This window comes from Haematobia irritans, chromosome 2 (assembly GCF_050003625.1).
Source record: "Haematobia irritans isolate KBUSLIRL chromosome 2, ASM5000362v1, whole genome shotgun sequence".
NCBI classification, from domain to species: Eukaryota; Metazoa; Arthropoda; class Insecta; order Diptera; family Muscidae; genus Haematobia; species Haematobia irritans.
Window position 1 is genome coordinate 226,420,194 of NC_134398.1, and position 24,540 is coordinate 226,444,733.

The following is a 24,540-nucleotide window of genomic DNA, read 5'->3' on the forward strand; positions in this document are numbered from 1 at the left end:
GGGCAAAAAAATGTTGTACACCGATATGAAATAAATTGTGAAGCGATATGGAAAATATGAATATATATATATATATATATATATATATATATATATATATATATATATATATATATATATATATATATATATATATATATATATATATATATATATATATATATGTATATATATATATATATATATATATATATATATATATATATATATATATATATATATATATATATATATATATATATATATATATATATATATATATATAATAGGACAATTTTAATTATCTCAGATGGAGAAAAATGCACAAATTTCCTTAGTACCAGGTATACCGGTATACATTTAACATTGCTGCCAAAGTGTCATCTCCATCCAATTCGTCGTCTTCAAACTATTTTGGTGGTCTTCCACGTTCTCCATTTCTCATATCAAAATCCTTATTTTTGAACCGTTGAAACCATCTTTTGCATGTTACTTCTGATAGAGCATGATCACCATATGCCTCGACAAGCATTCGATGCGACTCTGCAGCAATTTTCTTCAAATGAAAACAAAAAATTAATGCTTTCCGCAAATCACCACATTCTGGTGCAAAATTCGACATTTTTAAAACGATGAAAAAATATGATGTTGTCTGTTCAATGATTTGATGTATACTAAATATTTTTCACAAAAATAAGGGCTCGTTCACAACAAATGTTGCCTATGGAGACATTTGTATCTTGACGCTCACTTCATACCGGTATGTCATATGCATTCGATATTTTGGGCAAACAGCCTGTTTCCAATTTATGGGCACGAGAGTTTTGAAAACTTTCCAAATTTTTAACGAATCATAGTTGACATTCACGAAATTCCACATTTTTATTCGAATTAAAATACATCGTTGAAATGAAACAAGCTTGCGTTTTTTCCCATGTTGAATTTTTTTTATTAAATTTATTTCCAAGGTGTTTTGTTTTATTCCCAAGGTATTTTACGATTGCATTAAATGGTTAATATATTTTGAGTATTTCGTTTTTTTTGTCTGTTTTCAACATTTCACTAAACGTTAATTTCCTGAGTTGGTGTTTCACAAGGTGATTTAATAAAATTTCAACAAATTTCCTCTAATACAACATATTTTTGGGAAGTAAGGCAAAATGCTTACTTCTCGCTGATTTCGTAATTCAGCTAACACTTATTACTTAATTAAAATAGAAACTTTTTCCATTTCCATAGGCGCTGTGGGATTCTAATGAAGTTTTTGACGTTGTTGTGTGCATTCTTCTTCACAGTAATAGAGATTTCGATTTTTTTATAAAAGAAAATTTAGCTTAAACTAAAAGTTTATTATATATGTACTAAAAACTTTAATTGTCTTGAGAAAACTTCTCAATACACTTTAGTTGGCGGGTGCATCTTCTGGTGCTGGCAATTTTTCCCAGGTGGGTTCCATGCCCCAGATTTCACGGGCATATTCGGCAATGGTACGATCCGAGGAGAATTTTCCACTGGAAGCGATATTGTTGATGGACATTTCCAACCATTTGGATTGATTCTGTAATGAAACATTTAAAACATTAGAATTATTGTGACGAAACATATATTGATTGGTGTCATACCTGATATGTTTTGGAGACAGCGTCTTGGGCCTTAATGTAGGCCTCATAATCAGCCAAAAGGTAATAATGATCGTATTTCAATAAAATATCAGCAATGTTTTTGAATTCATTTGGATTACCAGGACTAAAGAAGCCGCCGGAGATTTGATCGACGCACTGTTTGATCTCGGGATTAGTGTTGTAGTAGTCATAGGCATTGTAGCCTTTCTGTTTGAGTGCCTCAACCTCTGTAACGGTCATGCCAAAGATGAAAATGTTTTCATTGCCCATTTCCTCGGCCATTTCAACGTTAGCGCCGTCCAAGGTACCTACGGTGAGGGCACCGTTCAACATGAATTTCATGTTACCTGTTCCACTGGCTTCAGTACCAGCTGTCGAAATTTGCTCAGACAAATCAGCAGCAGGCATAATCTTCTCAGCCAAAGTAACGCGGTAATTCTCCAAGAAGATTACTTTAAGTTTGTCACCAACAATGGGGTCGTTGTTGACAACATTACCGACGGCGCAGATCAATTTAATGATCTGTTTGGCTACATAATAACCGGGGGCAGCTTTGCCGCCAATCATGATTGTGCGTGGGGCAAATTGGGCAGTGGGGTCCTTCTTGATGCGATTGTACAAAGTGATAATGTGTAAGCAGTTCAACAATTGACGTTTGTATTCATGAATACGTTTGACTTGGATGTCAAACATGGAGGCAGGATTAACTTTGACGCCATAATCCTTCTCCAAAATTTGTGCCAATTTAAGTTTGTTCTCTTGCTTGACTCGGGCAACTTCACGTTGGAAGTTGGGGTCCTTGGCCCATTTCTTGAGAGCCACCAATTGCTCCAAATGGACGGGCCACTCGGTGCCGATCTTCTCACTGATTAGGTCGGACAAGCCAGGATTGCACATCAACAACCAACGACGTGGTGTGATACCATTGGTCTTGTTCTGGAACTTGTGGGGATCCATTTCGTAGAACAAGTGGAACAAGTCATCCTTTAGAATTTGAGAGTGGATGGCTGCCACACCGTTAACAGCATGTGAACCCACAATTGACAAATGGGCCATGTTGATACGTTTCTCACCATCTTCCTCCACCAAAGACATACGACGCATGCGCTCCAAGTCACCAGGGTAACGTTTCTTGATATTTTCCAAGTGCAAGAAATTGATGTGATAAATAATTTGCAAATGACGGGGCAAAATTGAATCTAACATGGAAACGGGCCAGCGTTCCAAAGCTTCGGGAAGGACGGTATGGTTGGTGTAGGCACAGGTACGTGTGGTGATCTCCCAAGCCTTGTCCCAATCCAGATGCTCTTCGTCAATCAAAATACGCATAAGTTCGGGAATGGCCAAAGATGGATGGGTGTCGTTCAATTGGATGGCAACCTTTTCGGGGAAGTGATCAAAGTGGGTACGGACGGCTTCGCGAGATCCGAATTTGGAGGCCTTGTAACGTCTTACAATATCCTGTAAGGTGGCGGCAACCATGAAGTACTCTTGCTTCAAACGCAATTCTTTACCCTCGAAGAAGTTATCATTGGGATACAAAACACGAGAGATATTCTCAGCCAAGTTACGATCCAACACAGCTTGGATGTAGTCACCATCGTTGACTAAATAAACATAAAAATATGAGAATATATTAAATGCCTGAAATCTTATTCGCTGAATGCTTCACATTATGTACTTACAGAATTTCAAGTTGAAATCAATTGGAGATTTGGCAGACCACAATCTCAATGTATTGACATAATTGTTGCCATAGCCAGGAATGGGATTATCATAGGGCATAGCATATACGGTTTGTGTATCTACCCACTTTTTACCTTCGGGTGTATCAATAACGCGACCATAGAAACGGACAGGCAACATAAATTCTGGCCTGGCCTTTTCCCATGGGTTGCCAAAACGCAACCAATCATCGGGTTCCTCAACCTGTTCACCATTCTTGATCTTTTGGGCGAAAATACCATATTCATAGCGAATACCATAACCGTAAGCAGCTAATCCGAGTGTGGCCATAGAGTCGAGGAAACAGGCAGCCAAACGACCCAAACCACCATTACCCAAACCAGCATCTTCTTCCATTTCTTCCAAGCACTCGATATCGAGACCCAACTGGTACATGGCTTCTTCGCATTCACTTTGGATACCCAAATTGATCATGGTGTTGGTCAATGAACGACCCATGTAGTATTCCAAAGATAGATAGTAGACACGCTGAAAATCAAAATGGAAGGTATTATTTTCTAGTGTAATTAAAAAGATTTTCGATTTATTACTCTCATACACAAAAAGAGAATATTATGACTCGCACGGATTGGGAAAAAATGCTACGACTACATAGTTATCTAGAATCAAATTGGGGGTTACTATTCGTTTTGCTTGTTATTGTCATTATTGTAAATTTTCGTTTATGAGAAAATGATAATATTCCAAAATGAGTGGCCTAATATTTTCCGGAAATAATCTGAAAAACCTCCCAGGATTCTTTGAATCTACCAAGCTATAGAAAATAGATCAGTTTAGAATTCCATCGATTGTGGTAACATTGGAACTTTCGCCCGAACACCTAAAAGTTTTACGGCGGTGGTTTATCTCCCCTCAGTAATGCGGGACATTCCTTAGAATTTCATAGCTTCTCTAGTTGGTTTCGCACAAAATATGGAAGTTATTGTTCGTCAATTAAAAAATTTAATTCACCATCTGTGGTAGGTTATACAAAAATATAGATTTATAGGAGGGTTGTCTTTTATATTTCGGGACTGGGCGGTGGTTTATCTTCCCTCAGTAATGCGGGACATTCCTTAGAATTTCATAGCTTCTCTAGTTGGTTTCGCACACAATATGGAAGTTATTGATCGTCAATTAAAAAAATTAATTCACCATCTGTGGTGGTTATACAAAAATATAGATTTATAGGAGGGTTGTCTTTTATATTTCGGGACTGGGCAACCCTAGTATTGCAATTTGTCAACTGACAGCTCTATCGTAAAGCTTAAAATTATTGAGGTTATACGTAATCAGAACGTTTTTCTATTTCTATTTACAGCACCTTAAAAGATTCATTTCGTCCAAACAATCGTGGAATTTAATGGTGAACATTTCTATGCGTTTAGTTTTTATAAATTTCGGCGTGGATTAACTCAACAACAGTGCATCGATGATCTTGATTCAATTTTTGGTGATGAAGCTCCATCAAGAACGAGTGTTTATTGATGGTATGGTCAATTCAACCGAGGTCATAGTTCATTCCATGACGAATTTCATGAAGGTCGTTCAAAACCAGTTGTTGTTCTGGAAATCTATCATGATGTGCGCCAACTGATATCATGTGAGATCGTCATGTAACCTATCCTGAGTTTAGGACAACCTTAGGGATTAGTGGGACCAAAAACGCGTATGAGCCCGAAAGTAAACAGCAGTCGGCTGTATGGGTATTTCATGATGAGCCAAATCCAACAAAAGTTGCTTGCGCATTAAGCACTTCCAAGCGAATTATAGCCTATTTTTGTTCGGAAAAACTGGACATGTCACAATCGTACCACTAGAACAAAGTAAAACAGTCCAGTCTGGTGGTACACAATCTTTTGATTGCCAGTTGTCTTTCAAGAAATCAGGAAAACTAACCGCTAAGTCGGATTACTCTTCACCACGCCAATGCAAGCTCTCACACATCGGCTTAAATAACTGAATTTTTGAGCATTCAAAACATCGATTTGAAAGGTCATCCGCCGTATAGTCTTAACTTGACACTGACTTCTTTTCATTCACGTACGTAAAAAAATAAAAAGATAGATCAACATTTTTCGACACCTGAAGAAGCGGTGGATGCGTTTAAAGTGCATGTTTTGCACCCAGAAAAAAGTGACCCCTTCTTTAAGTTAAAATGAACTCATTGTGAAGAAAGTTGAACTTCGTATAGCGCCAAAGCCATTTTTATTTGTTTGAACGATGTGATTTTCGTAGAAATTAGGAATAATGTATTCCATATATTAGTTAACATTTTCCTATATTTATGTACCACTATACTACAGAATGAAAAAATTTAACTAATTTGAATTCATATATGGAATGATTTTATTGAATTTTTTTCATTCATTTGGACAAATCTTACACATTTGTGGTAAAACTTTTACTTCATAATTAGAACTGCTTACCTTCGTTTTTAAATACAATTTTATTTATTTCTATAAGCAACTTTATCTTCAATAAAAGACATGTTTTATTAATATATTGAATATATTTATTAAGAATCAACAGCATCGAATCTCTTTGAAATATTAGTTTATTATTCCACTATTTCCAATTTCCGTGTGATATTATCAACTGTAAAACGCACTTTTTCTTCTTCTTGTACTTTTCACTTTTAATAAGTTGCTGCCTAACGATTTTGTCCTCCTTTTACAATTTCAATACCTACAAATATAAAAAATCATAAAACATTTTTGTTGCAAAAGGTTAGCGTCACTGAATATTACCTGATAATTGAAGATTCCAAAATGAAGACAAATGAAAGGGTTGTTATTCTGCTGGTGTTTTCTTTCTTTATACACTATCACGAACATTGATAGATTTATTTAAAAAAACGAAAATTTTTCTCACTAATTTAAAATAACAAATATTTTATATATTTTATTTGTTATTTATTATATTATTTTACCATATTATTTTTTAACGACGCGATTCCAACTAAAAAACAACCGACGCGCAAATATATCGATTACACCCACGCGCAAACACATCGATTACGACGCCAGGTATCGATTACAGGTAGACAATAGAAATTTAGGAAAATTTCCTATATTCTAACAAGTGTGTTTCCTTAAGTTTTGAAAGGATTGCATACTTCTTAGTACGAACGAACTAAAATATTTTTCTATGCCAAGTGTTGTTCGTATGTATGAAAAACTTTCTATTATAAAGGAAGTCGCAATTATCATTTTATAAGAAATTTTACTAATTTTGAGGAAACTTGGTTTTAGTTCGGTTTTTGTTTATTTTTACGAATGCTTTGTTATCGGTGAATAAAATTTTCTTTTTCAGTAGTAAATTCTTATACCCAGCGAAGAAAATAGTATGAGTAAAATTCCATGCCTTACTCTAGTTAATGAACTGTTCCTAACTGCTTACAGTTTAGGATTTTTTTACTGAAACGAGTAAATTTTATTATTTTTCACAAAAATTTACCTTAATGGAAATAAAATGGATAAACTATATTGATGAAAATGTTTTCCTTTAGTTTCAAAGGCACTTTTTTCTGGGTGTGGAGATACTTCAAAATGGAAATTAATTCAAACACATGCCAAAGGGTATTGATTTTAATAAAGCTATTTTGATGATTGATTTTGTTCTCTAATACTGAAATATAAAAGGCAACCCTCGTATACTTCATAACCATTTCACATGGAAAGAAGCCCACCTACCACAAAAAGTGCTATTGTTTCACTACGAGTCAAAGGCAAAAATTTTATAGTTTTCTTTTAATTGGTAAAAATTAAAAAAAAATAGTCGTTATTTGCTAAATATTTTATATGAATTTAAATTTACGTATAGTATTCGTACAGTTGGGAGATCTAAACATTTTCTACTTGTTATTGTTTTTAACTCATTGAAAAATCTAATTGATATTTTCTATTCAAATCTATTTCTATTCCAAATCCTTATCAAACGAATTGTTTGCTTTTGCTAAACTGATATTGCAAAGAAATCGAAGAGCACAATGTGTTTATAAACAAAACATTTTCCATTTAATAGAGTAATTAAACAATAACAAATGTACAGAAAAACTTTCGCTATCATTGCAAAAATCATGTACAATGAAATGAGTAAAAAAGAGAATTCTAAACAGTTATTAGCTGATAAACAAAAAATATGTTCTCTGGCTTTTCACTCTTAAATGTATTGTGTGTTTTTAGTACGTACTCTTTGAATTGCAATTACTACTCTCTACAATGGAGAGTAATTGCAACTCGATTTCAAGTACACTACCTATGTCTCATACATTATAGTGTGTTTATTACTCTTATTATCTCGGAGATGCATACCTACTCTTATGTACTAATATATGTTTTTGTTTGTCTAGTTTCGCATATTCTCGTACATATATACTCACTCATCACGAAGCATCGTAATGTATGTCAGTGTGCAATTCTAGAAATAGTTTCGAACACAAATTTACAGCACCAACAAAACAAAATCAAGTGCAACACTGAAAAAAAAGCATACTCGGTTCCAAAGATTTTGTTTTTATTTTAAAAAATTTGGTATTGATTCCGAGCCAAAGAAGCGGAGAATACAAATAAGTATACTTTTAAGACACAATTCTCTTTTAAATTTAGGTTTTGTGTACTTGCTTCTAGGAAGCAAATTTTAATTTTTCGCTTTCTCAGCTTTTTTCTTCATATGCTATCAAAGTCCTTTAAAAACGAATTAATTAGGACTCGACTTCCAGTAGAAATTATGCTATGTTTGAAGTAAAAAACTTCTTTAAAATAAAGTTTTGAAAAACATGTCCTATATTTGAACGATTTTTTGCTTTGTAGTCATGATGCAAAAAGACAACAAATTTAAATACAATTTCATTAAATTTAAAGAATTTTTCTGAATTATTAAAGTCAAGTTGACCTTAGCCTATAAATTTTTTCTTTCATGTTAAGATACCCATTTTTAAGTCAAATCACTTAATTATAAGGACAATACGACTTCATTGAAAAGTTTATCGACTTTTGGACAAGGAAAATAACTTTATTTTAGAGAAATGCGTCTTCTATGCTAAGCAAAATTTGTATTCGTATTTTAAAGACATGAAATCTTTGACCTCACGACAATATTTTTTTCAGTGAACACTTTGTTTTTTTAGGTTGACATTGTTGCACACTTTGCATCATTTCGGTACAAGCAAACCAGAATTTATACATATATCGTTAACTTAGTTATAGCTAAGACGAATAAAATTTTTTAAGAAATACAAATTTCTTAACACCCTTATAAAAAGACTATTTAAATTTATTTTAGTTCATAACAATTTGTTGATTTTTTTTAATTTCGACAAATGTGAGAAAATTTTCTTGATTTCAATTATTTTTTGCTTTCTTTGATAAATAACTAAATATGAGAAGGTTTATACAAATAAAATACATAGTTTTACTAAATTCGAATTTCACACAATGTATTTAATATTTTTCAAAAATTAGTAAATTTTACTTAAATTGTGTTCATAATTCTCAAAATGAGTGAATTTTACTTAAATGTTATCTTGCTTGAATCTTGTATAATGCTAAAGACCTTATAACAATTTTTAACTCCAACTGGAATATTCTTACACAACAGAAATATGAGAAAACTTTTCCTACTTTTGATTATTTTTCGCTTACTTTAATGACATAAACAAAAAAATTTCCAATTTTCCAAAAAAGTATTAACTTATTTGTATCATGTGCATAGGGGGTTTTCCCGGGAATTCCCGTAATTTCGTTATATTTTCACTCCGGCTTCTCGGGAATGCCCGCACCTCATTCCCGGGAACTTTTTTCGGTGTATTTTGTATGAAATATTATTATCAATACTACAAAAAAAAATAATTTTTAGTACAATTGGGTTAATTTAGAGTAGACAGCAGTGATGGCAGGAAGTTTTTTGAAAATTCCCTACGCGGCTCCTAAAAATTCCCTTTTTTTCCCTACGCCCAAAATTTTTTTCCCTACATTTTTCCCTACGGTACTAAATTCAAACAAATTTGGCAAGAAAATGACTAATATTTTATATTGAATTCAATTTCTTTAAAATTAATAGTCAGGGATTATATCCTTCAATAAAGGGACCAAATGTTCAATAATATGATTATTGACATTTTTATTCGGATTTCGAACATTGCAACATCATTGCTCATTTTTAACACTACCAACATCTTTCTTGTGGACTTTAATGGCCGCTTTCAGGTCTGATTTCTACAATTTATTTAAAATCGTCTTTTTCGACCGCCTCTAGCCAACGCTTTAATTCAACAATGAGCCAATTTGGTCAAAAGCCTATTTTCTAAATTTTATTGGAATGGTTTTATTTTCTTCACTAGACGACATTTTTCTAAAATATTAAAAACTGTTGTGAATGTAACAGTTGTAAAACAGTTTTTGAAGATATTCCGGAATAAAAATCCTACATTTACTATTTTTACGTTAGCCTGACACCAATGCAGGCCGGCTTAATGTCCAAGTCATTTAAACTAAATATTATTACAATACTTATTCGAGCTTATTGGACAAGTTCTTTTCAGTAATAGTACTAATTCCCTTAATATTCTTGTCCAATAAGCTCGAATATATATTGTAATAATATCCTACATGTACACGAATCTGCGTATACACTGCAAGTCATCTTTGTATTAGAAAATATTGAGAGGTACCAAGTTGAGGAAGCCATCACCTGTTTATGAATCTTAATGGAAGCGTTCATTCCTGCAAATGAAATCTATTTACGCTTTTCTAAGTAAATACCAATACAAAACATATTTTAACGTTACCGCTGTACTTTTCTAAATAAAATCATTACAATAACATCGTTAACGGTGAATTGCGTATTCCATTCGTTGAAGCTTTGACTACCATATATTTTGGATCTTAAAATATCTGGAATATTAAGGAAAAGTACACTTCTTGTTGCAAAATGTAGTAAACTCTGAAAATTGGAAAAATTCCCTACATTTGTAGAAAAAATGAAAAATCTGTCCTTTTTCCCCTACAGATGTAATTTTAGGAAAAAATCCCTACAAAAAAGGATTTTTCCCTACGCATGGCATCACTGGTAGACAGGTATATATAAAATAATTTAATTGTTTTCCTTACTTTATTAAAAAAAGAAACCATGAAAAATTACAATTCCAAAATCCACTTTAATTAGATTTCAACTGTCATTTGTCTTTAAAAAAGGAATTTCAAATTCACTTTCAGTATATTTCGAGGCTAATGTGAGTGAAGTGAATATAATTAAAATTTTTCAATTTCTTTCGAAATTTTATTATTTGAATATGGTTGTTTAAGCTACTTCAACAACGTTTAAGCTTTCATTTTTGTATATATTTTATGAACTCAAATTGAACTCTATATAATTGAATTAATGGGTATTTGGGTATTCGAAAAATACCCAAATTAGTTCGAATTTTCTACGAATGGCAACCCTTCATGTAATTGACCCAATCATGGAATAAAAGTTTCACTCAATTGTATAAAGGACCAACATTTTAACATCCCTTCCAATTGAATAATTTTTACAATTGTTGTCCACATCCACAGATCTCCCGCAATTATTCAATGTAATAAGTTACTTTGTCCTACATACATAGTGGGACACAGTCCAGATTCTAACAGACTCCCAATTCTTTTAAAAGAATGTTTTCATGTATATTATTACAATTTTCGTACGAGCTTATTGAACATGAAGATTAAACAAGTAAGGAAAGTCTAAAGTCGGGCGGGGCCGACTATATTATACCCTACACCACTTTGTAGATCTAAATTTTCGATACCATATCACATTCGTCAAATGTGTTGGGGGCTATATATAAAGGTTTGTCCCAACTACATACATTTAAATATCACTCGATCTGGACAGAATTTGATAGACTTCTACAAAATCTATAGACTCAAAATTTAAGTCGGCTAATGCACTAGGGTGGAACACAAAATTGGCCTCTGTGGGCAAATGAGTGTAAATCGGGCGAAAGCTATATATGGGAGCTATATCTAAATCTGAACCGATTTTGCTGATATTTTGCAAGTTTTTCGAGACTCATAAAATATTCGGATGTACGGAATTTGAGGAAGATCGGTTGATATACACGCCAATTATGACCAGATCGGTGAAAAATATATATGGCAGCTATATCTAAATCTGAACCGATTTTTTCCAAAATCAATAGGGATCTTTGAGCCGAAACAGGACCCTATACCAAATTTTAGGACAATCGGACTAAAACTGCGAGCTGTACTTTGCACACAAAAATACATCAACAGACAGACAGACGGACAGACAGACGGACATCGCTAAATCGACTCAGAATTTAATTCTAAGCCGATCCGTATGCTAAAAGGTTGGTCCATGATTACCCCTTCTTGGCGTTACATACAAATGCACAAACTTATTATACCCTGTACCACAGTAGTGGTGAAGGGTATACAAATTGATATTAATAAGTAAATGCCAGGTACCAATCCACACACGCCTGACATGTTTCACAGCTGGCTAATTTGAAAGTTTTTATGAAAATGACTCCTTTTGCGATAAAATAAAACGAAAAAAAAATGAAACTACGGTAATTTTGTTCTAAACGTTTTCAATAAAATATAGTAAAAAATTGGTTTACATTTTCATAACAAAAGTTGTTTCTAAAAAAATTTATTTTTTCAGAAATATTTTTTTTTCAAAAAAGGGTGTTTTTTCACACTCTATTTCAACTTGTTGAATTCCTTATCAGTTAAAAAATGTGATAATATGAGATTGCTTTTGTTTCTTTAACCCTTTCACTACCGAAATAAACCTAATGTTAAAAACTTAAATTTTTCTTCTGTTTTTACTTGTTCTAACAGCATGTAGAACAAAAATTGCCATTTTGAAAACCTACCTCAATTACTTCAAGAGCTATATGAGCTTCCTCTGAAAACTTGATTTTTGAATTGTGAACAAATGGCCTCACAAAAATAAGCGCTATTTGGCCTATTTTTGTAAAATATCAGCTACAGTTTTTGTGTGAATTAAAGCTCGGCCGAAGGGAGTTTTTTTTGGGCCAAAGCCGATGTTCGGCAAAAAAGCAATAATCGGCCGACGCCGATTAATTTCCTCAAATTTAAAATTAGAATATTTTTTCAACAAATGCTTAAGTACAACAATAAAAGGTAATTCAGTCCAGTAGTTTGATATTAACAGGTTGGCTGATAAGTCCCCGGTCTGACACATAGATGGCATCGCTAGTATTAAATGCATTTTATTTTTATATAGTACTAACCTTCAAATGATTCGTGTCAAAATTTGACGTCTGTAAGTCAATTAGTTTGTGAGATAGAGCGTCTTTTGTGAAGCAACTTTTGTTATTGTGAAAAAAAATGGAAAAAAAGGAATTTCGTGTTTTGATAAAATACTGTTTTCTGAAGGGAAAAAATACGGTGGAAGCAAAAACTTGGCTTGATAATGAGTTTCCGGACTCTGCCCCAGGGAAATCAACAATAATTGATTGGTATGCAAAATTCAAGCGTGGTGAAATGAGCACGGAGGACGCAAACATCAAACAAATCCCAAAATGATTTTGAATGACCGTAAAATGAAGTTGATCGAGATAGCAGAGGCCTTAAAGATACCAAAGTAACGTGTTAGTCATATCATTCATCAATATTTGGATATGCGGAAGCTCTGTGGAAAATGGCTGCCGCGCGAGCTCACATTTGACCAAAAACAACAACGTGTTGATGATTCTGAGCGGTGTTTGCAGCTGTTAACTCGTAATACACCCGAGTTTTTCCGTCGATATGTGACAATGGATGAAACATGGATCCATCACTACACTCCTGAGTCCAATCGACAGTCTGCTGAGTGGACAGCGACCGGTGAACCGTCTCGGAAGCGTGGAAAGACTCAAAAGTCCGCTGGCAAAGTAATGGCCTCTGTTTTTTGGGATGCGCATGGAATAATTTTTAGCGATTATCTTGAGAAGGGAAAAACCATCAACAGTAACTATTATATGGCGTTATTGGAGCGTTTGAAGGTCGAAATCGCGGCAAAACGGCCCCATATGAAGAAGAAAAAAGTGTTGTTCCACCAAGACAACGCACCGTGCCACAAGTCATTGAGAACGATGGCAAAAATTCATGAATTGGGCTTCGAATTGCTTCCCCACCCACCGTATTCTCCAGATCTGGCCCCAGCGACTTTTTCTTGTTCTCAGACCTCAAAAGGATGCTCGCAGGGAAAACATTTGGCTGCAATGAAGAGGTGATCGCCGAAACTGGGGCCTATTTTGAGGCAAAACCGAAGGAGTACTACCAAAATGGTATCTAAAAATTGGAAGGTCGTTATAATCGTTGTATCGCCCTTGAAGGGAACTATGTTGAATAATAAAAACTAATTTTGACAAAAAAATGTGTTTTTATTTGTTAGACTGGGGACTTATCAGCCAACCTGTTATAATGATAAAAAGGATTTTTATAATTTTTTTACGTTTTATTTGTACTGGGTGTTTTGACTGAGACAAATTCAACCCTCGGACAATTCAATATCAAATAAATTATTCAAAAAGCTTCGGCTTCGGTTAATCGGCCTCTTGACGCCGAAGGCCGATTCGTGGCCGAATATCGATTTTTGGCCGAATGTCCATTTACAAGAAACATACAGTAGAACAATTTTCTCAAATTTTCGTATTTTTCGTTTATTGCTAAAGAAGTTTATAAAAATATATTTTAGTGCTCACCAATATGGAAAATATTTATAGCTTATTTAGACTAATGTCTCTACTTTAAAATAACATCGAGAAATAAATCGAAACTAAGTAGGAAAATAGAATTTGGTGTCTTTTTCGAATGTCCTTCAAAGTGGACATCGGTAGTGAAAGGGGTTAATTTACATACATAAAATAATTATATTAATTGTACTTTGATGATTTTTCATGAAGAACAATATTTCGGTTTAGGATTTTTTGGGGATAAACTTTCGAAATTTGGGGATCTCTCTCGAAAAATTTGTTGGAATGTTGGCCGCTTCACAAATCGGATCTATGTTTTATAGACCATCTCAAACAATTGTCCGTTCTCCAAACTGTTAAAGCTATATTTCATTGTATCTCAGAAACTATGTTATATGGCGGATACATTTAAAGTAAATTGTATTTTAAAGATCAAATTTGAATAATTATTTTCTATTTGATTTGGTATCAAGAGATCGAATAAAATCAAATTATCTAGTTTCTGAAATACGATGAATTATATTTTCAACAATTGTTTGAGATATTGTATTAGTTCTTTGCCTTACTTAATTTAAAATTTATTTAATTTTAAGTGTGACATTTTAACACAATTAAACGTTTTACTAAAGGATTCATAGTAACAATATATGTTCAAATGCAATTACCTAGCTCAACCCATTATCTGCATTTTATTGTAGCAAAGTACATATTTTTTTTGCAATAATATAATTGAGGCCGCCGATTTAAAATTCTTTTTGATAACAAAGCAAATCATTAAAGATTGTTTATTGAACACATGTTAGAAGCGTGTCGCTGCACATAAACCTATGAATAGGGATGTCATTGTAGAAAATAAGTTGACCAATATTTCGGTATGACGAAATTATCGATTGTTTGCATTTTCTACCCTAACTGCCTTATTGGAATGCAAAGGAGTTTTTCGAGCTAGAGCTTTACACTGGGCTTAAGAATTAAACTGTATCCCAGATACCCCTTTACAGTATTCGAAGTCCCCATCATTTCTGTATTGGCTTACCTACACAGAACTGATAAGTGTTCTAACATAGGTCCAAATGGGTTCAAGCATGGATTTATTTGTTTGTTAAGGTCTGTTTAATATTATTTTTTTTATATTCGACAATCATTTGAATATTATCTGTCAAACTGGTTATGTACCCTTTCTTGAGATGCATAGCAGTAAAGCAGAAATTATTGCATGACAAATACGTAAATTAGGTTACATTGGATTACATACAATTGCATGTAATGTATTAAATGTGTTTTATTGCCGAGGGTTATCTATTGTACAATATATTTTTATGGATCTGGTTCAGGTGATATGAAATTAAAAGTCTACTCCTCCGAAACTGGAATTTACATTCCTCACCCGCCCGAAGGTCATTACAATGTCTACCCAAAAACCACATACCGAGGAAAATCAGTATTTTCCGGCTTAAGCTTAAATACCTTGATAAGAATACCGAGCTCATCTCATTTAGTAAACGTTTCTAAATGAGATGAGCAGTCGATTGAAGGTATACAACTCATTTTGTTGTCATGCCAAGAAATATGACGTACGATTCTTATTCAATCTATTCTATTTTTATGTATAAAAATTAAAAATAATTCGTATTTAATACACAGTGTTTGACAAACAAATTCGAAAAATATATGTACAAATACCATCAGCAAACATTTTTTTTGATATTACTTCTTACCCCCATTTTCATAAAGCTCCGTTAGTGTTCCGTTAACTAACCAACTTTTAAACCGTATTATAGAGGAAGCTGTCATCTTGTCTTTATATTCAATAGGCCAGTTAGGAACTTAACTGACGAAAATTTTTCAGTTAAAATTAACCGGAGAGAAAATATTTGCAATTTACTTTCTGTTAACTGGCAGTTAAAGCCTAACGGAGCTACATGAAACCGGCCGTTAATTTGAATAGCTTCATAAAAAAAATCAAAAGAAAAATATGCATACGAAAATTCGGTCTAGCCGAATAGTATGTTCGCTAAGCGCTGCTATTTGTGTTGTTTACAGCAACTTCAAAAATTCGCCCAAAAAATAAAAATATATCGTGAACGTTTTTGTGTGATCATTTTTTACAACTTACGACGTGGATTAACTCAACAGTGCATTAATGGACTTAAATGAATGTTTGGCGATACAGCTCCATCAAGACCTATATTTATCGATGGTATGGTGAATACAACCGAGGTCAGTTCACTCCATGACGAATTTCGTGAAGTTCGTCCAAAATAAGTGGTTGTTCCGGAAACCATTGATGCTATGCGCCAACTGATATTGCAAGATCGTCACATGACCTATCGTAAGATTGAGACAACTTTAGACATTAGGGGGACCAGAATACATTCAATATTGCATGAACATTTAAAAATTTGCATTGCATTGGATCCTACGCCGTTTATCAATCGGACCGAATGTAAACAGCAGTCGACTGTGCGCCAACTGAAAAAGCGGTTGATGCGTTCACAGTGCATATTTTGGAGATACTTCAATCAGAGTGGCAGAATGAAAAACTAAACTACACAACGCTCAAGAAATAAATTTGGAGATCCATATGGAGGCTATATCAAATTAGGGGCGATATGGACCGATTTTTGTGCGGTTACATAAGGGTGAATACCCTTATATAATTTCAGGTAGATGAAAAATAAGCCTTTAGGCGCTCAAGAAGTCAAATATGGGTGGTCCGTCTACATACACCGAAAAAAATATTTTTTGTTTTCAATCACGAAATTAATTGATCCAAATAATTTTTAATTGAAATTTCATAAATCACAGAAATTATGATATAAGTCACCAAAGTCAATTTAAACATTAAATGATACAAAAAAAAATTAATTGATACTATTAATTCCAGTGATTGAAATTTATTTCAATTAAAACAATTGCTGAACCAATTAAATTTTTGATAGATTTTGTTTTAGAATTCAAATAAAATTTAAATTGGAAAAAATTTGGTGATATTTTATTTGTATGCACGATATTAATAGATCCAATTAATTTTTAATTGAAATGTCTTCAGTCACAGAAATGATAATATCTACCACCAAAGTTAATTAAAAAATTAACTGATCCAATTACAAAATTAATTGATATTATTAAGTATTGTGATTAATTTTTCTTTAAATTAAAAAAAAATGTTGATTCAATTCAATTTTTAATTGAATACTTTTGAAAATTTAATTATAATTTTAATCGGAAATATACCATACCGTTATCATATACATACCATACCGATATCATATACAGTGAAACCTCTGAAAGGTGGATACTCACGGTCGCCTAAATTTTGTCCACCTTTGAGAAATGGCCAGGTATGAGAGGTTAATTTTAATGTAAAGGGTGATTCTTTTGAGGTTAGGATTTTCATGCATTAGTATTTGACAGATCACGTGGGATTTCAGACATGGTGTCAAAGAGAAAGATGCTCAGTATGCTTTGACATTTCATCATGAATAGACTTACGATCTGCCACAACGTCGAATTTTCAGTGAATGGGCCCTAGAAAAGTTGGCAGAAAATCCGCTTTTTTATCGACAAATTTTGTTCAGCGATGAGGCTCATTTCTGGTTGAATGGCTACGTAAATAAGCAAAATTGCCGCATTTGGAGTGAAGAGCAACCAGAAGCCGTTCAAGAACTGCCCATGCATCCCGAAAAATGCACTGTTTGGTGTGGTTTGTACGCTGGTGGAATCATTGGACCGTATTTTTTCAAAGATGCTGTTGGACGCAACGTTACGGTGAATGGCGATCGCTATCGTTCGATGCTAACAAACTTTTTGTTGCCAAAAATGGAAGAACTGAACTTGGTTGACATGTGGTTTCAACAAGATGGCGCTACATGCCACACAGCTCGCGATTCTATGGCCATTTGGAGGGAAAACTTCGGAGAACAATTCATCTCAAGAAATGGACCGGTAAGTTGGCCACCAAGATCATGCGATTTGACGCCTTTAGACTATTTTTTGTGGGGCTACGTCAAGTCTAAAGTCTACAGAAATAAGCCAGCAACTATTCCAGCTTTGGAAGACAACATTTCCGAAGAAATTCGGGCTATTCCGGCCGAAATGCTCGAAAAAGTTGCCCAAAATTGGACTTTCCGAATGGACCACCTAAGACGCAGCCGCGGTCAACATTTAAATGAAATTATCTTCAAAAAGTAAATGTCATGGACCAATCTAACGTTTCAAATAAAGAACCGATGAGATTTTGCAAATTTTATGCGTTTTTTTTTTTTTAAAGTTATCAAGCTCTTAACAAATCACCCTTTATTAATATAGCAAACGTCCGCGGACAACTGCCCATGTTTGGGAGGTGTCCGGTTTTCAGAGTGTCCAAATTTGAGGGGTTTCACTGTATCGAGTTTCAGGCGGATCGGGTAAATATTAAGCCTTCGCGACGCCCAAGAAATCAAGTTTGGGGATAGCCTATATCTAAATATGGAGCAATTTTTGTGTGGTTACTTAAGAGTGAATATCGATATGTGGGTCATAACTAAATATTGTTCGATATGCCCCGTTAGCATTACCCGAAGAGTTACGAGCATATATCTCAATTCGTTCGAAAGTTATCGTGATTTCAAAAGACGGGCATATAGATGGACGAAAGGACATAACTAGATGAGCTTAATATTTTACCACGACCAATAATACCAAATTTAAAGATGGTCATATTGGTGGTAAAATATAGAAAGTATAGAATGCTCTGATTCAGAACATATAGTGTTAGGTTAGGTTATGTTAGGTGGCAGCCCGATGTATCAGGCTCCATTGTGATACCACAGTGGTGAACTTCTCTCTTCCATGTTAGGCTCAATGGCAAGGGACCTCCTTTTTATAGCCAAGTCCGAACGGCGTTCCACATTGCAGTGAAACCACTTAGAGAAGCTTTGAAACCCTCAGATATGTCACCAGTAGGGGGTTTTTCCCCGGGAACGGGATCCCGGAAATTTGCTATTTTTTCGTTCCCGCTTTCCCGGGAATTAAGTGCAGGAATTCCCTGGAATTTTTTTAATTTAACATATTTTATATATAATAGAGGGTTTTATATGGCAAATGACAGTTGAAATCTAGTTAAAGTGGTCTTTGGACATGTAATGTGAACGACTATGGTACCAAGTAGTAGTATTTGACTTGTGCAACATACATAGTCGTAGGTTCTGGCCCAGATTCTAACGGCCTCCCAATTGTTAAAAACAAGGTTGCTCTTCCCAATTTATGATTGTCATATATCTGTAAACCGGCATTCCGATAGACTGCGTAAACCTTTATAAAAGTAAAATGTCCCGTAACTTATGTAACCCAATTCTCAAAATTTCATAATTATTGCAAGGATGTTTAAATGAAATATGAAAATTCTAACCTTTATTAAGGTAGTTATTTTAATTTCAAGCTTATACCTCATACACATTAGGATCGAAATGTATTAAAAATTGATTTTAAATCCCTTAAGGCAAATGACAGTTAAAATCTAGTTAAAGTGGATTTTTGGAAGTGAATGAGGTATTAGGCAATAGTATTTCCCTTTTGGGAATATTGACCGATATTACACATATATAGTGACCCCGTTTTACGATGGTGAAATCGAAATAAGTTTCTTTCATTTCCAAACAGTTCTTTAATGTTCAAAAAATCCCTCTATAATAATAGTGTGCTTCCGAAAACTATACCCAAAGAGACTGTCTTAAACATTGTAAACAATTTGTGTATTACAAAATATTTCGTATTTTAGTATGATTTATGGCTGATGTAAGAGATCAACAGAATATATATTGTTAGTTGTCCAGGTAGCGCCTTATAACCATAGCTTTAGGCGATTTCTAATTTATTCAAATGTCTAAATGTAAAGCAGGTTTCCCTTTGACCGGGATCCCGGGAAATTCTAAAAAAACAAATCCCACTTTCCAAGGAATGGATAAAGTCCCGGAAAAAGAAGACCCTAGTCACCAGCATTACTGAGGTGGGATAATCCACCGGTGAAAAACTTTTTGGTGTTCGGTCGTAGCAGGAATCGAACCCGCGACCTTGTGTATGCAAGGCGGGCATGCTAACCATTGCACCACAGTGGCTCCCTATAGTGTTGGGAACTTCTGAACACTATTCAGTTATATGTTGAGTTTGTGCTTTTTTGTTTATAACTTTTATTTATTTCTTGTTAATGTAATATAATCAAATATTTTTTACAAAAAATTATTACATTTATGAAAAATGCCTTATATTGAAACATTTTGTCTAAATAACTTTTTAGAAACTAGCTTAGACATTTTTGTTATAATTTTTTTGAGTGTAAATTTTGTTGGTCTTTTTCAGCAGCAAACTTCTTGATTGTAGGTTCTTAAGAATTAAAAATATTTTGGTTATCGAAACTGATCGAAACCCCTCAAAGTCCAGACAATCCAATTTGTGCCATTTGAAGGTTTAATTTGAGAAAAATTCAGAATTTGGGGCACGTACAAAAAACATTTAGAATATCTTAATACGGTATCGTGCATTCGTTGTCCTTTAAGATGCACTAAGATCTCTTTTAAATGACCTTAAATGAACATTAAAGGTTACTAAGACCAAAAAGTAAGTCAATATTCATGACATAATAGCAAATATTCAAAGCAACATAAGTCAATTGAACATTCTTTATTAGAAATAAATCAATTGCCCCCATCCTCATAGATATTATGTTGTTTTGATCAATATTTGGTCACAAATATGAATGTTAAAGCTAATGTTCATTAGAAACGAATGAACTCATAGACAAGCGGACAATTTCCATTCGATTCTTCCACAATATTTGTTGGGAGGGAGGTGTATGTTTGCAACATACCCAACTTCTCTATTTGCTGGCACTTTTATAATAATAACCTTTCATTGACCTTCAAAAATTTATATTCGTTGAGTGAAAAAACACAAAAATTTCATTTTATTATTACAATACTTAAAAATGTTTGGATAGCTAACAAAAAGATGGCATATATATACGGACAGTATTGTTCGCTTGTTTATATTTTTTCTTTTTTGGATGAACGTTCTCTAAGATATCACCAGAGGAAACAAAAAAAGGAGACTATAAATACAAAAGTAATTTAAAATAACGACATATTTAAGAAAGTCTAATGAATTTGTCCTCAGACATGGAAATTTACCCATATAATTAGCATTTTGTGTAATAGTGTAATACAAACAAAATGTTTGTAGTATTTAAAATCCAAAGAATTTTATAAAAATTTAGACCAACTCTAAGAAGAGAGAACGAAATATAAAGAGGAAAACTCTTTGAACTTTTATCATAACTCTCTTGAATTAAAATTTATTCTTGAACGAAAATTGAAAAGCATAACATATATCTTCATGATCATTTTTTGACTGCATCACAAGAAACAAGTGAAGAAGGTCCGGAGGTCTGCCGTGCTGAAGCTCATATACCCCCCACCATGAATTTGAGTGATTATGATATTTTGTGGAAAATCTTTAGCCTTTGGAAAGCAGGCTTTAAATATAAAATATAAGAGAAAAGTTCATTATCTATAAGAGAAAAGTTCACCATCTATGATATCAACATGGAGTTATTCAATCCAGTGTATCTGTAACAAAAGGCAATAACTCTACCTAACCTAATGGCGATTTCGATGGGGGGAAAGGTGCAACATTCTCGAAATTGATTGCGAAATGTGAAGGACACTGTCATAGATTTTGTGTCCTGTATCCCTTACAATATTATGAATTAACAATAACTTTGGAATGACACTATCATTTGGGCGAAACTACAATGAGGGAAAAAGTAGGTAACCTATTTTTTGCGAAACGAAAACGGCCTAAGACACGATAGTTTGCGGGTTCAAATAACACAGAAAAAAATATCACCAAAATATTTCCAATTAAAAAGTTAATTGAAGTTGAAATTTTTTTTCAATTAATAAATTAATTGATACAATTAACTTTTTAATCATGATAGAAACATTAAGTTAATTAAGTCAATGATTGAAAATTTTAAAATTTTTAATTAAAAAATTAATTGATACAATTAACTTTTTAATCAAATTCGGAAGACTAATTCCGATAAAAAAAGGTGCTGATTTTTTTTTAAATTTTTAATAAAAAATGTATTTCAAACAATCATTTGTTAATCCAAATAAAAACACTAAGCCAATTCAGAAAGTAATTAAAAATAGTTACCTTTTTTAATTAATAAATTAATTGAGTTTTGCAATCAACATCAATTAAATTTTTAATTGAATCAATTAAAAAATTAATTGAATCAATTAAAACATTAATTCAAATTTGCTGAAAAAAATCAATTAATTTTTAATCAAGAATTTTTTCTATGCCCAATTAAAACTGTGATTGATACTATCATTTTCGTGATTGAAGACATTTCAATTAAAACATTTATTGGATCAATTAATTTGGTGATTGAATCAGATTTTTTTTTTGTGTGAAGAGACACAACAATGCTAGGGATACAATAGTGGAAAATCGGCTTTTTGTAAAAAAAAAAAAAAAAACAAGTAAGGAAAGTCTAAAGTCGGGCGGGGCCGACTATATGTTATTATACCCTGCACCACTTTGTAGATCTAAATTTTCGATACCATATCACATCCGTTAAATGTGTTGGGGGCTATGAATAAAGGTTTGTCCCAAATACATACATTTAAATATCACTCGATCTGGACAGAATTTGATAGACTTCTACAAAACCTATAGACTCAAAATTTAAGTCGGCTAATCCAGTAGGGTGGAACACAATGTTAGTAAAAAAATATGGGCAACATTTAAATCTGAAGCAATTTTAAGGAAACTTCGCAAAAGTTTATTTACGATTAGTCGCTCGATATATATGTATTAGACCATTTTTGTCGAAATCAGAAAAACATATATATGGGAGCTATATCTAAATCTGCACCGATTTCCACCAAATTTGGCACACATAGCTACAATGCTAATTCTACTCTCGTCCAAAATTTCAAGTAAATCGGAGTTAAAAATTGGCCTCTGTGGTCATATGAGTGTATATCGGGCGAAAGCTATATATGGGAGCTATATCTAAATCTGAACCGATTTCAACCAAATTTGGCACGTATAGCTACAATGCTAATTCTACTCCCTGTGCAAAATTTCAACTAAATAGGAGTTAAAAATTGGCCTCTGTGGTCATATGAGTGTAAATCGGGCGAAAGCTATATATGGGAGCTATATCTAAATCTGAACCGATTTCAATAAAATTTGGCACACTTGACTTGACTTGATGAATGGTGTAAACCGCAGCTCAAAAATTTCAAGAAGTCATTCCAATTTTCCAAATATTGGAAAAGGTTTGGTTTGACAAGGCGAGTCCGAACGCATTGCACATTGCGGTGAAACCACTTAGAGAAGCTTTGAAACACTCTGAAATGTCACCAGCATATGCCGAATATGGTATTGAACCCAAGCTGTAAGCAAATGGTGCATTCATTATTCACTACGGTGAAAAAATCCACTTCTCCAAATTTTAAATACCAAAAGTCCATATTTTCAAGAAGTCGGAAAGTAGAAAGTTCTGACCACAATTGCTAAGCCAAACAATTCAAAATGCAAAGCACCGCTGCAAAAAAAAAATTACAACCGATAACAAATTCCAGGCAAATCGGATAAAATTTACAATGAATAGATGTTCCAGAATTAAAATGGAATCTTCGGTCTGCTCTATAACTTACGGTGAATAGATGCTCCACAAGCAAAAACTTCGATATACTCTAAATTAGTGAAGAATAACATTCAAAAATGACATAAGACCGACATTGTTAGTTCATTTTGGAACTTCGACTTGACCAGGAATATACATATCTTCCAGATATTGGCAACATAGATGCATTAAATACTAAATAGAAAAAATATTATGCAGATATACACATAGATGTATATTAGAAATACATATACGATATGCGCTAATATTTGTCTCTTAATAAAAAAATACAAATTATATGCATACTATATAAATTATTTCTATTGGTCTATCTAAATAAATTGACCTCTAGAAAGGGCAAATACAATTGGAGTGACGATATTTTTCAATAGTTGAAAATTGTTTGTATTCCTATAAAAATAACCTAACTATTTGAAATGCAGGCGTTAACAACGCCCCTCACTTTAGGATTTCCAATGGATTTAATGTTATGTGTGGAAAGGCTTCATTTTGTAGAGTATTTGTATTTTCATAGAATCGCTTTAATAACTAATGCCCTGTTCCAGTAAATCGTATGAAAACTCATTCAAAAGAAACGGAGACTCTCGATTTGAAATGATTTAGATTTTTTTTTTGAAAATTCATTTCGTTTGCATGAGAATACATTGATTATAGAAAAAGATTATTTTTATCTTTTTGGTCTGAGGATTCATTCAAATTTTAAAAAATGTTTTTATTCTTTTCTTGACACATATTGTATACGTGCGACTCCTACTCGACAGCAAAATATGAAGTGACATGCCTTTCAAAATAGAAGA

General features: G+C 33.2%; 1 protein-coding gene across 1 annotated transcript in view; it reads right to left on the reverse strand.

The window, feature by feature from the left end:
- Positions 1–904: 904 nt before the first annotated feature.
- The window catches only part of Glyp (glycogen phosphorylase), a 31,604-nt gene continuing 7,968 nt past the window's right edge, over positions 905–24,540 (reverse strand). Inside the window, exons 2-4 of the mRNA XM_075297679.1 lie at positions 3,287–3,815; positions 1,602–3,208; positions 905–1,537 (exon numbers count right to left, since the gene is read on the reverse strand). Of these exons, the coding sequence (XP_075153794.1) occupies positions 1,382–1,537; positions 1,602–3,208; positions 3,287–3,815 (2,292 nt within the window). The 3' untranslated portion in view covers positions 905–1,381. The remainder of the gene's footprint in view (positions 1,538–1,601; positions 3,209–3,286; positions 3,816–24,540) is intronic.